Source organism: Chamaea fasciata, unplaced genomic scaffold (genome assembly GCF_029207755.1).
Source record: "Chamaea fasciata isolate MVZ Bird 193981 ecotype frontalis unplaced genomic scaffold, bChaFas1.0.hap1 SCAF_11, whole genome shotgun sequence".
Taxonomy (NCBI): Eukaryota; Metazoa; Chordata; class Aves; order Passeriformes; family Sylviidae; genus Chamaea; species Chamaea fasciata.
The window spans coordinates 17,946,108-17,961,382 of record NW_027094096.1 but is presented as its reverse complement, the minus strand read 5'-3'; the positions used below and the strand labels follow the sequence as shown (position 1 = coordinate 17,961,382).

Here is a 15,275-nt window from a genome sequence, read left to right as displayed (position 1 = left end):
ACTGGACAAACATCAGGACAAGCAGAGCCCCTAGGTCTGTGCGATGCTTGGCTCCAGCTGGACCTGCGCTCAGTCCTACAGGCATCACTGGGTGGGAGATGACAGAGATCAGACCTCCTGTTCACCTAGTCCAAAGACTGGAGCAGGAATGGCACTAAGGAAGGAGCCACACAGGCTGAGGCCTGCCCAGGAGCAGCACTTATCAAAGCAAAGCTACAGACTGATTTCATGGTCAGAGCAGAGCCCTGGCGGCCCCTCCCACCTTGATCCCAGAGTGACCATCTGGTTGCAGCCCTGCTCTGCAAACAAGCCCGACAGGCCTGTCCTCCACCGACCGGCAGCAGAAGCTACACGGGGACTGCAGGAGGCACCTCCACGCTAATTAATCCCGCCCTGCCCAAGCGGTGCTTCCAACCTCCGGAAGGACATTTACAGACATCATCAAAGGAAGCATTCTGCAGGCCCCTGAAGGTTCAGTGACACTTTCAGTCTCTTTGAATTGGAAATCAGGACAAACGGGAACTTCCAGCAGAAGCCAAGTCAGGTTCTTCACCCTGCTAACTCAATTTCAACTCCTCAATAACTAAAAGCTTGCATAGCCCAACATAAAGATACAAGACAAGTGTAGGGACTTGTAGAAAAAAAGATTTGAGGTTAAACATCTGCAGTAATGACCTGCAGGGAATGGAGACAATTCCACAGATGTAATAACAGTGGCCAAAAGCTGGGCTTGTATTCAGGGTGGGAGAGGAAACAGGCCCAAAGAGGCCCCAGCCAGAGATGTGTAAGAGACAGGGTAAAATCCTGTGATTTGGTTGCTGTGGTTCACACTGATGTTGTGAGACAGCAAGTGCACTGGAGGAAGGAGGCTTGGTCTGTTGTGACACTTAGCTCCATCTGGACACAGACAGCAGGAAGAGCCCACAAGGCAGAGCTGCAAAACACCAGCTCCTGCTGACAGAGGGAAAGGGACAGAGGTGAAAAAAGTACAAAGGGGGACAAAGGGCTACTGCTGGTAACAAAATGAAAAGGACACAACATCAGCTTATCAAGAAACTTCTGAATGAGGTGTTTGGGCCCCACAGGGAGCTCCTTGCAACTCCCCACGAGTGAGAAGTCACTCTCCTGTTTCTAGGCTGGCTATAAGACCAACAGCCTCCAGGTCCAGGGATTTCACACTGGTTAAGACGACTGTGAGGAGCTGCAAAGGGCCCCAAGGGCTGCTGCGGACAGTGTGATGTTCACACATACACCACAAGCAAAGGAGAAGGCCATGATGCCTGTGAAGGCTCTGCATGCTCCATGAGGAATGCAAGACCAGACCTTCCTTTTCTGGCCCTCAGCTGAGGGACATCAAGTCAGTCCTGCTTTTTCTAACAGCAAGCAAGGCTCCTGCCAAGAAAGCGCTGCTGCTGTGGAATGTGCTGGGCCAGCAGTACAGCTCATTCCTGGAAAAGCATCAACTCAGCGGGAGAGCAAGGAGAGAAGAGGGGGAAATTGGGAAGAGGGGGAGGGTGGGAAACAAAGTCTGAAAGCTTGGACTTCCACACCTGGGGAAGCACAGAGCAGTCTGCTCACCAGCACCTCCTTGTCACAGGCTGCCAGCACAGCAGCCCTGCCCAGCACCAGTTCTATGCTCTCGGAGCACCCTTCTGCCAGCCAGATACCTCCAGAGCAGATCTGGGACCACACAGACCAAGGCAGATGCCTGTGGGGAAGAGGAACAAGGTTCATTTCCCCCCATCATGTTAATAATTAATTTAATTTAGTGACAGATCTCCATGAGGAGATGACAAAGCAGCCTCCACATGTGTCCTGTCCTCAAGACACTGACCAGCTCACATTACTCTCTCCTTGCATAAACAATTTTGCAAGTCTCCCCAGGAAACCGGCTCAACCTCCTACCCGATGGGAAGGGGTCTTGAAGCATGACAGGCTGTAGATGGCTGCACCTACTCTGCACATTCAGCTGGGCTGCCATCAGCAACAGCTCTGCTAACTGGGTCTGTAAGACATACAGAGAACCCCCACAAAACCAACAGGCAATTAATAAAGCTCACAACAAAACTTTTACCACAAAACATTTGCCAAAGACAATGAAAAGGACTCACGCAAAGGAGAGCCTTTCAGTGTCACAACAGCTGCATGGTGGCAAAGACAGAACTCTGTCCCTGATCCCAAACTATCTGAAAAATGGGCAAACACTGATACCACATCCCTCTGATCCTAAAATGCAGGAGGCATATGAGGGCATGAGGGGTCTGAACACTCATAAGAAACTTTTCTGATCATTGCTAGGCCAGCAATGATGAGACATTCTTTTTCTTCCTCATCTGCTTTTGACGGTATCATGCAGTAGATGGTACAAAAAATTCCCTGTATAAAAACCAGCACGCTTCAGTAGCCTTTTACATCAATTTCACTAACACCAGTCTTATTCACCGAACTCCATTCAAGACATGGGGCCAAACCCTTGAGTACAACAAGTAACCTACCAAGGTCCACCAGGCCAGCCAGGCTTGCCCTCCAGCCAACAACCCAGCAAGAATGAAAATACTGTTCAGCTGCTGGAAAAATGGGGCAAGAAAGGTGCTCCAGTCCTAACCAAACCAAGCACGTGCTGGCACACAACTTACTCAGCTACAGGTCCAGAAATCAGATGAAAGTCACACAGTAGGACCCAATACATTACTGCAAATTAAAAGGCTTCACAGTTCCCATGTACAGAATTCAGTTCACGTCCTACCAGGACTCACCTCTACAAGAGGAATCATCTTCCTTTTCAACATGAGGGTAAGGTTCCCCTCAGTTTAGAAGAGGACAGTTTTTTGGATCACTGTAGCACCAGGTCCAACTGCTTCTTTTCTTTGACACTGTGAACTCCTGGACCTGACCCTGTCACATACCATGCAAAATTTTCCACCTGCTGTCTCTGAAAACTGCACCAAAGGCTGGGTAATGGCCACTGACCTCCAGAAATCACCATCACATGACATGAAATGTTCCTCTTGTGGAGGGTCTCAAAGCCACAACTGCCAACTCCTAGCTCCTTCAAGGATGGAAGAGTGCAGCAGAAGGCTGCACAACCTGTCTGTAAGTCTGTAAATATCCCATGAGCTTGGTAACTGTCTTGAACTGGTCATTCTACACATTAACTATTCCCAAAGGCAGTTCAGAAATACTCATCACATGCTATTACTGCAATACAGCCATTTCCTGTGGCTGTGGATCTGCTGGTAAGTCAAGTTACAAGACCACCCTGATTTTGAGCTTCCTAACTATCTGCAGTACTGATATGAAGTTCCTGTGAAGCACCTCTCCTGTAAGTTACATGTAGAGTGACCACGAACACTTAGTCCCAGCACCACACGTTGATCAACCAGGAGCACAGCTGGACCCTACAGTCAACATGGCCAGACACAATCCCCACATCAAATCTAGAAACCCTTCTACACGGCACAGCCAAGTTACTACCAGCTCCGACATCACGCTGTTACACAGAGATGTTAAACACCTCGTGTTAGTTTGGAACTGCCCCAAGGAAATCCAGAGCTCACCCTAAACTGATGCAGATGTTGACATCCTCTAAGTCCCCTGACACTTCCAGGATGACTAGACAAGGAATAGTCTTAAAGAGTTTTTCCCAAGTCTAACCTTTTGGCCCCAGCTGAAACAACACAGTTTTAATCTAGAAAAAAAAAAAAAATCCACCTCACAGGATGCCCTTCAGGACCTAAAGGTGCATTTACCAGCTCTAGGTCTAAGTCAGGTTTGCCATAAGGGAATCAGCTCCACAGCCAGAACCATGAAAATCACCCTTCTCAGAGCAACAAAAAACAGTAAGAAAACTCAAATGAAAATAGTGCAATAACAAGACTTCATGCATTGAGGCCCTGTATGGATTTCCAGCATGGCACAGCCCCAGCTGTGTGTGAATGGCACTAACATACTGGTTGAGCTAGGCAGGGCTGAATGAACTGGGACAGCTGGTTAGCTGTATGCAAACACAAGTATGGAGTTTGCATATCCATCACAGCTTCTGGAAAAAGACTCAGTTTGAGAAGCTGCTGCGCCCTGGAGCCAAGCAGACAACAGCCATTGGCACTGCAGCAACTTTCTCCCTGCCCTGATGGCATCGGGCCACAAAGCCAAGGTTGTCACCCGCTGCTGACACTGCTCTGGCTGTCAACAACAGCAGCACAGCACAATGCAGAGTACAGGGGACAACCTATTTGCTCACAGATCATGAGACATAAAAAGACCATGAGTAGGTGGTCAGAGTAATGCTGAGGGAAAGAGCTGAAGCCCAGGCAGGGAGAGGTTACTGTGCTAACACTAGTTTTCCTACTATAATAATCCATGCAGAGCCAAAGCTCCTGAAACACAGACCCCTCTGGCAGACTCTTGGTGTCCCCAGAACCAGACTGTAGCCACCAGCAAACAAGGAAATGTCCACAAACTCTGTTACCCAGACCCAGAACTCCTGGCCCATCACAGAGACAGCTGCCAGTGATCAGAGAGGCCATGTACCAAATAAATTCCTCTCCAAACCCCAGGGGCAGGTCAAAAACCAGCAGAGGAAAGACCTTCCCACACAGCAGCCAGTGACAGCTCTCTCAGAAACAAAGCTTTGCTCCAAGTCATGTAAGGAAGCTTTTCCCACTTCAGCTTCTGTCTTCAGCCAGGACCAGAAGGACAGACTCCCACTGCAGCAACTCAGTCACTACTCACAATGCATCCTCTTTTCCTCCAGCTCTAACATCCTAACAGAGACACAAGGACAGATACCCCAGTGAGGAGATAATCACCACAAAGGATTTAGTGGAGTAGGGCTCCCAAATGCTGCTTCTGCTGCCTTCCATAGCTAGCTGTGACTGGAAAAACAACGCCTCTGGCATGTCGCCTTTAATAAATAACTGATACAACAACCACAACAGTCCCAACTCTCCACTGCTATACAGAATTACACGGCACAGGAAGGTCAGCACCAGGCATCTCTGCCTGCCAACGCCTCCAGAGAGTTCCAGCCCATTCCTGGATGGGTTTAATATTAGTGCAACAGTAGTAACAACATAGCAATGGAAACAAGTGAAACCAAGAGCTTTGGGGCTCAGGGAGACACTAATGCTTCAGCTCTGCAAGCTAATGCAGTCCTCAGAGACAGTGATATTCACAGCCCAAAAGCTCACACTCTCTCCTAAGGCCACCATGGCATTACACAGATAAGCACATGGACAAAGCAGACAAAGTCACAGAGATTAGACTAATTCCCCTATTTGTACTTTATTGAAACGCCTTCCAAAAAGCCTTTACAAAAGGATTTGGTCCAAAAATTTCCAACGGCAGCCACCAGCGGGATTAAGTTTTACTTAACTTGCCAGCTGCTGCCTAACAAGCCAGCACCAGCGGGACAAACAGTAACGTAGCCACGTGGTGCCACATCCCCCTTCTGGAAAACAACAATCCATCCAGCACAGGTCAGAAGGGCAGGCTCTGAATAACAAACAAGGGATGGAAAGAGGAGGAAATCAATAGGAAACACCAAAAACACACAGCCCTGACTGCTGCCTCATCAGATGTGCAGCACGACACAAAGCTGGTGCAACATGAAGGCAATTTCCTGCAGACTCAGTATCTGTTGTGTTGTGCAAGCCCAGCTTCTCTTCACAGGCTTTTTCACAGATCAAATATCTTAAACCACAACATTGTTCTATTTATTTGGACGCAGTCAAGGGTAGAGGAGTAGCAATTTATTATGGCAGGTACCCTCAGCTCAAAACAGATCAGCACCTACCATGCAGACATGGAAGAGGATTCCTACCCCTTTAAGTACACTGAGCTCAAAAAGGACTTCAGGAATTTCAACTATGCTCCCTACACCTCTACATATACAGCTTTCAAGTCTAGATGAAGGGCCTGATGCCCACCCTGACAGAGGATTGAAGCCAAACCCATGTGTGCAGCAGAAAAGCTGTGGGAGAAACTAGATTTTCTCTGCTTATTTTCACAGACCCTTCTTTCCTGAGCATCTTCATGTGCATAGTGATAGGTGGCTGCCTCCACTTTCCAAGAGTTCACACCTGCTAGGAGACCAGGTGAAGAAATCACAGGAGAAAGAGGCCAGGAGCATGATGGAGAAAAAGGACTTACTGAAAGCTCAGTCCTCCAAGCACAATAACCTTGGGCTCATGGACCATCTACCTCCACCCCTGCCTGCCAGCATCTTCCTTCTCAGAGTCCATTATGAAACGCCACCTTCCCCAGCAACATCCTGCTCTCACTGCGGCCATGTGGGAAGGAACATCACTGCTTACACTACCACCCAGTAGACCCAATACCCACCCTGCGGGCAAGCCAATGTCTGGGATTTGGGAACGGCAAAGTTCTACATGAAATTCTAGAGTTCACTTTAGAAAAAAATGTATCTCAGCAGGAATCAGAAAACTGAGCAGTGGGGCCACCATTATCATCCCATAACAACAAAAAATGCTCAGGCTGTGACCCAAATTATGGTGGTTTATGAGCCATTTTTTAAGGCATTTTGCCTTGACCTCCCAGACTGAACCATGCTGGAGCACAGCTGTACCACAGTGGGGCACACTGATTTACTTTGCAGCAATTTTTCAGACATCAAGGTAGGTTTTTGCACTGTGCTGAAAGTTGGAGGACCAGAGTCCTCCAGACGATTTCAGGACACTGAACTGCACCAAAACAGCTGCATTCACATGGTTGAGTAAAAGTTTCTTGACCTTTCTTTTTTTTCTCTTTTTTTCAGAAATTACAAAAGAGGCTTAAAATTAAGAAATGTTCCCATCAAACACATAACTGAAAACAATGCCTCCCTAAGCAAAATGCTGGCTTCAACATAACACCATATTTTGGGAGAAAATACATTCAGTCAAAAAAAAAAAATCTGACCAGTTCTGGCTGCAAACTAGTTCAATAGATGTTGTAAAGCTTCATTGTTTGCATAGGACACACAAGGCCTTAGGGAAATTGGTCTGCAGCCTGATTTGGCTAACTTGGCTTTCTGAACGCCACCCCTGGGCAAAGAAACCAAGCTGTGACTGCCATCCAATGTGGCCTTCAGAGCACAGCTCCAACCACAACTGAGAACGCCGGACACCTACAGAGTCAGTAATAGCTGGGTCTGAACAGCAGGACACACAGGGCCAGGCGCAGACAATACAGTCCAGGGAAGCAGGGAATGCTGTCAACTAACCATCTCCATCTTCACCTCAGCCCTGGCACTGCTGTAGCCCCCACCACCATCACCACAACACTTGGAACTGGCCTCCAGCAGCAGCTCCAGCCAGAATCAACTCCAGTATCCATGGGCCACCCCCAGCACGGGCAGCATTACAGGAACTCCCCACCATGAATGCAGACAGCGGTTAGCAGCTCTCTGCCAAATCCTCAGCAGCTCAGGAGACAGAGGCACAGGCTGTAGTAACCTACATGCAAAATGTCTGAAGTAACTGCTGGTGGGCCTTTGCTAACCAGGGCAACTCACCTCACAGGAGGCACTGAGAGACATCCTCTGGAGCACAACAGATGGGGTGCTGTGGCCTCTCATGTGTAAAGTGTTCGCCTCCACATGGAATGGACAGGGACTGACTAGAAACTGGAAAAAGTGATGGCCACCTTCCAGTAGGGCCAATGCTGTCACTTAGACCACCACAAGGGACATGAGCATGCAAGGGAGTTTTGTGGGCCTTTTCACTCAGACTTCTTGCCAACCTCTCCCAGCATGAAATTCATGCTGACATGGAAGCAGTCTCCACCAGGGGCATGGGACAGGCAAAGGTTTTCTGGAGACAGCAAAAGTTCCCAATTAAAAATAAATTTTTAAAAGTTCCCAAAATCAAAATAAAACAACTCCCCCAACACATGCTACAAAGAGCTGGCAGGAAAGGCAGGGGCACCATGCCAGCGCTCACCACTGCTTAGAAACTGACACTGCTTATTAAGTTTAGGATCCCTTCCCCAGCTCCCAGCATTTCCAGCCAGGAGGACAGTCACCGCTGGCATCAATTTCAAAAAGACCCTGCAATAAAAATAAATCACTGGGCCTTTCAGAGCGCATCAACGCATTTCCTCATGCACATGTGCAGAGATGAGGCCGCCAAATACCAACGGCATCTGACCCCTACACTGGGGATTCCAGCAGCGCCCGCTTTGTTCTGCCTCCAGAGTGCTGTCCTAATCACTGCCTTGTGCCCGCCTTTGGAGAGCAGGTGATAATTAAGCAGGTCTGGATAAGATACTGGGCCGGTGATTAGCTGGATACCAATTTTCACTTCACAGCTGAGACCAAGGAATCACCACAGCTATGAAACTAAAATTGGAATGGAGACCTACAAGAGGGAGAAACCAGCAGTGGCATGAGGAGCAGCACTATCCCACCACTGTACCTCAGATCACTGGTGTTCTCCTAGCAATGCAGAATCAGTAGGATGGGGAGGGAGGAGTGGTCCCTTTGCAGAAGAATGGGGCCTTTCTGCTCTCTAGTCCAGAAGAGGGGAGGTGGCCAAATGAAGATAAACTAAATGATCACCAAAGTGACTTCTTCACAGGCAAAAAAATTTCAAACTTTCAGGCACTCCACAATTTATGGAAAGACAAGGCAGAATTTCAGGCCAGGTGCTAAGGATTTACCTGGACACAAAAACTGCACTCATTAAACTGCTCTGAAAAGTTTAGCCTGAACTTTAGTACACCCCTGTGGGAACACATTTTGATCAACAGAAAATGAGCAGTATCAGTAAGAAACAGAAAATTAATCAAAAGAAATCACATTTCAGCTGATATAAGAATATTCTCAGAGTTGTACCAGATAAAAAGACAAATCTGTAGTTCAGCTGAGGCAAATGTGCGTAATACCTGGCTGGTGAGAACTCCACTCTGCCCAGGTAAATTTCTCATGATGGACTTGGGTAGGAGACAACACTTTACACATGACTGAAGCCTATGTCCCAGCAAACCAAACCATCAGCATGGCTACTCCCTTCCCAACTGCATGGGTACCCAGAAGAACTTACAGTCCTGTTCTTGCAGCACCTCTACAGAACTGAGAGCTCTGTCATGCTAAGAGCCACACAAATGTTTGCCCCAGAAGCTCCCAGAGTCAAGTGGACAAGACAAGGCACAGCTGGAAATTCCATTTCATGCATTAAGAACAAAAAAAAAAAACCCAAACCCCCAAAAAAACCAAAAAAGAAATAAAGAGCCTGCTCAAAATCCCATTAAAAACCCGAACCTGGGGGTGGTCTGATGGAGAACATGGATCTCACAAGCAGTCACAGCACTGCACTGATCTAAGGTGCTCTCCGGCAGACCAGCACACAGCTCTTACCTGTGAAACACTGAATGAAAAGATTCAAGCTGCAGGAAGAAACCTTCCCTCTCTAACGAGTGCAGTATTAGCAGCCAAGGGTAGTTCCAGTCTTCATGGTGAGACACATCCACAGAAAGTATCTCAGATCCAAAAAGAGCCTACCACACCTGTGCGCTGCCACACTCACACCATCCATCAGCTGACCTTCATCTGCCTCCACTTCTGGGATTAGCAAGACACAAAGCCAACAAAGGCACAGATATCTGCACCCTGTTATGTACCTCTGTAGCCCACTGTGTCAGGAACAAAACCCTGCAGCCTTCCTGCTGCTCACAACTCCTCTCCCCAGGACCAAGTGCATCAATTCTTCTCCTTTCTCCTCCTTGCCACCCAGAAGTGACACCCACCACTCTGGGGTCTTAATTATTTGAAGCTGAGCACTAACTCCTGCCATAGCCCAGCAACTCCACAGCCACCCAGAGGAACCGCAGTTCACGTTTCCAAGGAGATGTAAACACTAAAGCTACTCCATCACAACTCTGATTCTCAGAGCAAACAAATATTAACAAGATAAACAAAAGAATGAAAAATCCCACACACCAAGACTGAGGCTCTAATACTGCCTTGGGGATGGGATGAGCTGAAGGGAATACCAGAATGGAGATCCACAGCCTGGAAAAAAAGGAGGAAGTGCGAGAAAGATTCAGACTGGGCAACAGAGGTGAGAGGAAACACTGGACATCCTGCTCCAGCTGGCTCTGGAAGGTGAGATGCCTCTGTTCCTAATAATAGATGAAAAGTTTGCTTTATGCCACAGGGATCCTGCAGAAGGTCCAAAGCAGAACCATGGGACCTGCAGGCCTCCTTCTCCTTGATCAGCTGCCCTAAGGTTATCTACTTCATCTCTCATTGAGGGGGCTTTAACCTGGGTCCTACTCCTGGACACTGCCCAGCTGACAGACAGCAGCCCAGCACAAACCAGACAGAAGGCACCCTGAGGAAATGCCCTCAGGGAGGGAGCTGAGAGGAATACATGTGTGAGAGAGAAACGCTTTTCCCTGTCACACAGCTTCTGAATGCCACCATTGTTAACCTCCTTCTAGTTTTCACTAATTGCCCATGCATTCACAGTCAAGCAGCCAAGGTGCCTCCTGCCCTTCTGTCTCTGATTCTCCCTGCAGGCCAATAGCTCGCTTTCTCATGGACATCAATTACCAGAGATCATGAAATTTTTCAGCTGGACTTGATGATCTAAAAGGTCTTTTTAAACCAAAATGATTCTTTAATTCTATTTTGTGTGCTGCCTGGGGCTTCAGGGCTTCTCAGAGCAGATGGACTGCTCTGGTTGTTCCCACCATGTTTCAACCACCAGCACGTTCTTCAGCTCTCTGGAAAGCAGCAGAGACAGCTTTCCTGATGAAGCATCCTTGGTGACACCACGAGAGCCTCGAGAGCCTCGCTCTCTCTGTCACACCCCAGGCCTCGCACATGCTGCTCCAACTGCACAACTCCTTGGCCAGGACTTCTCCAAGGAACGGGCTGCCCACACAAAGCCCTTGACCCCCTCTCAGCTGCACATTCCCTTCCAGAGCAGTTTATGCTTCCCAAACAAATTAGCTGAACTGGTCAAAACAAAAATCTCATCCCATGCACTTCTGACACAACTGATTTTGTCGTGTCTTCCTGAGTGACTTTCCCCTCTCCCTGCTATGACCCACTATAACTCCCTATGCTGCTTTATAGTTGAGTTTTGGTAATCTACCATGTACCTCCTCTTGTAGAACCTTAAAGAGACAGAGGAGGATGAAAAGGCACAGTACAAAACTTCACTGCCACCAGACCCCTCTCCCCAGTGCAAGACACTGCTATTTATTACCAAACTTTGTTTATAGTTGCGCACTCTCCCACCCACATGGCAATGTTTCATTCAAGACAAGTTTGAATTCACTTCAAGAACAACATTTCAAAGGATCCCAAAGCATTTGTTTACAAACAGCATGCATGGAGAATTCACTTCTCCCACCAATGAATAAGGTCCCCTCCGAGACAGGGAGAGGCAGCTGTTTCATAGCACCCAACACTACCCAACAGCTGAGGGACAGGAAATGATCCACAGACAACTGATACTGCTGAGGAAATTTATGGAAAATGAGGGCTGGAGACTTTTATTTGCCAGGAGAGAAGGGGGAAACTTCTGAGGACTAAAGCTCTCCGCTGGGTCAGGAGGAATTTAGGGAGGCAAAGCATCCCAGACTGTGGTCAAAGCAGCGACTCCAAATTTCAAGCCTCATCAGAAAGCTGGCACCTCCCAAACTAACGGGAACCTGGGCACTGGGATGATTTGGCTGAGGAGGGGAGAGCACCCCCTGCTGAGGCAGCCACATAGATCTCATCCAAATCCCAAACAGGCCCAGCCCTGTTCAACATGGGGTACAAGCCAAAGTCACAGCTTAGAGAGGTATTTGGTGCAGTGGGAAGGCTATAAAACTGAAAACACTTTGCAATCCCATACACAAGACCTACTGTAAACATTAAATCTTCAGAGGAGGAAGCATCACACAACTCCTTCAAATACCTAAGTCCTAGGAATGGTAAAGGGTCACATGTTGTGGAAACCAAGAGGGTCCCAGGATAGAAAAAGAGGTCTTCAAAAAGGCTAAAGGAAAGTCAGATGTCAAAAATCGGGAGAAAACAGAGTGAGGACAAAGGGTCTTACAGGGAGCTGGCTTCACATGGCACTTGCTCCCCAGAACAGTAACCAACTTTATGCAGATAGGAGACAGGAGAGGCTCCCCAGAAGATCAGTGAGTACAACACCCAAACAAGGGACAGAACACACCTCCTCACCTCCAAAGAGCCACCTGTGATGGGAGGAACCAAAGGGCATCACAAAAGAAGTGATGGAAACACCACTGTTGGAAGAGAGGTGCCCTGCAGGAGACGGGATATGAGGCAGGGCTGCACCCCTCTTCCATACCAGAGACTGAGCATGGGACATCTCACTTGGAGGATGGGACGTGTACATGGGTACAGTGGGTCTTGCACACAGCCCTTACTCAGAGATAGGCAGCACGTGGAGAGCTCTCACTCCTTCTCCATGGAGGAGAAAGCTGGTCTTCTCTATGCATTCTTCCCAAAAATGAGATGTGAAGGACAAAGCTGCCAAAATGGATGTCCCTCTCCAAAATGGATGGTAGGAGAACAAAACTGTCCCCAAATCCATTTCATGGAAAGGGCTGATGGAGGTGGCACTACCTCCACACCCTTTCGGAGGAGGGAGCAAGGGACACTTTCCCCAGGTGGGCACACTGGGAGATGCCCAGGGCCTTTTGGTGGGGAATGACAGTCCTGAGCAGGACGCAACCTGGGGATGCCACCTCAGACACCCCAATGTGGGCTGCATGGCAGATACCACCTCAGGCAAAGTGTTGGTCAAACATCCTGAGTAGGGGGAGAGGGTGACCCTCAGATGGGGATGACGGTCTCCTCCAGGGTGCCTCTGGCACCTAAAGCAGGGTACCACCAGCTCCCTCCTTGAGGAGGTCGCATGGGGCAGCTTCCCCAGAGCTGATGCGGGATCCGAGGATATGCGGCTGTCCCCGGAGGCAGCGCCCAGGGACAACGAACCCCAGAGAATGCGCACAAGGGGGTATCGCCACCAGCCTCCCACAGGTGAGGTCCTGGGGTGCACGGAGGGCGTGTCTCCCCGGACAGAACCCAAGGGGGTCACCATCCGCATCCTCTCCAAGGAAATGCAGCGGGGATGGAGGATGGATCGGGGTCCCCCTCCCCGCGCCGGGCACGAGAGGGGCACCTCCCCACCCCGGGGGTCCCGGCCCCGCCGTCCCGGGGGGCTCCCGAGGCCGAGGGGGCAGCCAGCCCCGGGCCCGGCCCCGTGAGGGGAGGGAGTTCCCCAGCCGCCCCCCACTGCTCCCCGGGGAGGCCCACGGGGCCCGGGCTCCACGCGTGGCCCCGGGGGACCGGGCCCGGGCCCGCGCTCACCCGAAGTCGTCGTCCATGGACTTGAAGTAGAACTTGTAGTTGGGGCGGTTAAGGAGCCCCTTGAAGTCGCCGAGGGTGACGCGCTCGGCCGGGATCGGCAGCTTCACCAGGTACGGCGTCTCCTGCTCGTCCAGGTGGTAAATGATCTTCGTCTCGGCCGCCGCCATGGCGCCCCTGCCCGGCCGCCAGGCCCCCGCCTCTGCCTCCGCCGCCTCCTCCGCCCCGGCCCGGACCCCCAGACCCGGCCCGGCCCCCGCCCGCGCCCCGGCCCGGCTGCGGCCTCCGCACGCCCGGTCCCCCCGCGCCCCTTGTTCTCCGGGTCCCAGCGCCGCCCGGCTGCACGGCGCAAGCTCGGCCTCGGCCGGCCCCGCCCCGCCCGCCGTCCCGGCCCCGCCGGAACCGGAACCGGCGCCCCGCGGGGCCGCGGCGCGGAGCGGGACCGACCCCGCACCGGGTCTCGCCATGGGTCGGACCGGGCTCAGCGGGCAGCCCGGGGGCTTGGGCCCAGATCCCGCCACGATTCTGGCCCGCGCCCTGCCCCCGAGCCAGATCCCGCATCGATGGGAGACCCCCCGTTCGCTGGAACCGACTCTCTCATTTGGGACTGGCCCCCCTACGCACCATCCACCCCCGCTGCTGCTGTGTCCCATGTGGGTGCATGGCCCCTGGGACTGCACACCTCCAGCCCCATCGCTCGTGGGTGCACTGGGATTTATACTGTACATCCACATCCTCCTACCCACAGCCTGGTACTCCCCGTGCACCCACATTCCCAGTGCCAGGTGGGAATATACCTCTCCCAGGCTCCCCGCCCCCATTCAGATTTCACACCCCTTTACACCCTTCTGATGCTGCTTCACAGGGTCATTCCTGTGTCCCACGACCTCTGCTTCTATCCCTGCAGCCCTGGCGGTTTATCACACACCTCCCAGCCTTCCCCATGCTCCTCATACGGCTATGTGCCCCACCAGTACAGCTTACAAAACGTGAGGCATATCCATCTCTACCCTATCTTTCCATGTACAGACCCCTTTGAGCTCCCTATACTGTCTCGGATGGCCAACACACACAGGGACCACCACCCCACCCCAGCTCCTCTCCAGCTGAGGCTTTCCTCTGAATCCCTTGTCACCATCCAACAACTTAGCCCAGTACTCAGACCTTTTCCTCACCAAGCAGACTCTTTGCTCTTCATGAGCATCCTCTGTTCCACGTCCCATGGCTTCTTCAACCGGGCACCCTTTGGCTGTCTGTTTTTTTCCCATTCTCTATCTCCCTGGACCCCAGCACATTCTTACCTATAGTCATCAGCACTGTGACCCCAGCCCCTAGGACTTGCCTCTCTTCCACAGCAGTCTCAGGCTGTCTGGTTTCCCCCCTGCACACCTTGCCAGCACGCAGCAGGCACCAAGGAACCATCTCCATCAGCAGTTTCCTGGAGTTGTGGCCGAGAGCAAAGCTGGGGTGAATGGAGTTTTGGGAACACCCACCAACAGGAAGAGCAAGAACCGCCTTGCACTATCCTGGATTAGAAGGAACAAATGCAGAGGAAGCACCACACCATGGCCCTGCACAGGGCATGAGACTAGATCAGCCTTCAGACTAGACTCCCCTGCTGTAGGAAAAGGAGCCAGAGAGATCCTAGAGGCAACAGAGCCAAGTTCCTCAGGGGGACAGGCAGGCTGAGCTAAATAAGCCTCCTAATGCATTAAAGAGTCCTGCAGACATTGCTAGTAATTACCTGGGCAGCACTGCTAGACTGGGGGAAGAACCTGACATTAAACTGAAAAAAAAAAAAAAAATCAAGAGAAGTCCTCAGGTAAGCAGAAGCTGTAAGAGGTCTGAGACTCTCCTATGTTTCCATATCAACTCTTGGAAGATTGTAATTTCCTTATGCTCGGAGCTCTGTGGTAAAAGCTGGTGTACCTGAAATGAG

The 15,275-nt window shown here is 50.7% G+C and overlaps 1 protein-coding gene across 3 annotated transcripts in view; it reads right to left on the bottom strand.

The window, feature by feature from the left end:
- DVL3 (dishevelled segment polarity protein 3) overlaps positions 1-13,803 on the bottom strand; it is a 34,257-nt gene extending 20,454 nt beyond the window's left edge. Inside the window, exon 1 of one of the 3 annotated variants that reach the window (XM_066193468.1) lies at positions 13,340-13,803. In XM_066193468.1, the coding sequence (XP_066049565.1) occupies positions 13,340-13,803 (464 nt within the window). The remainder of the gene's footprint in view (positions 1-13,339) is intronic. The other 2 variants (XM_066193469.1, XM_066193470.1) reach the window with 2 other exon arrangements.
- Positions 13,804-15,275: the final 1,472 nt, after the last annotated feature.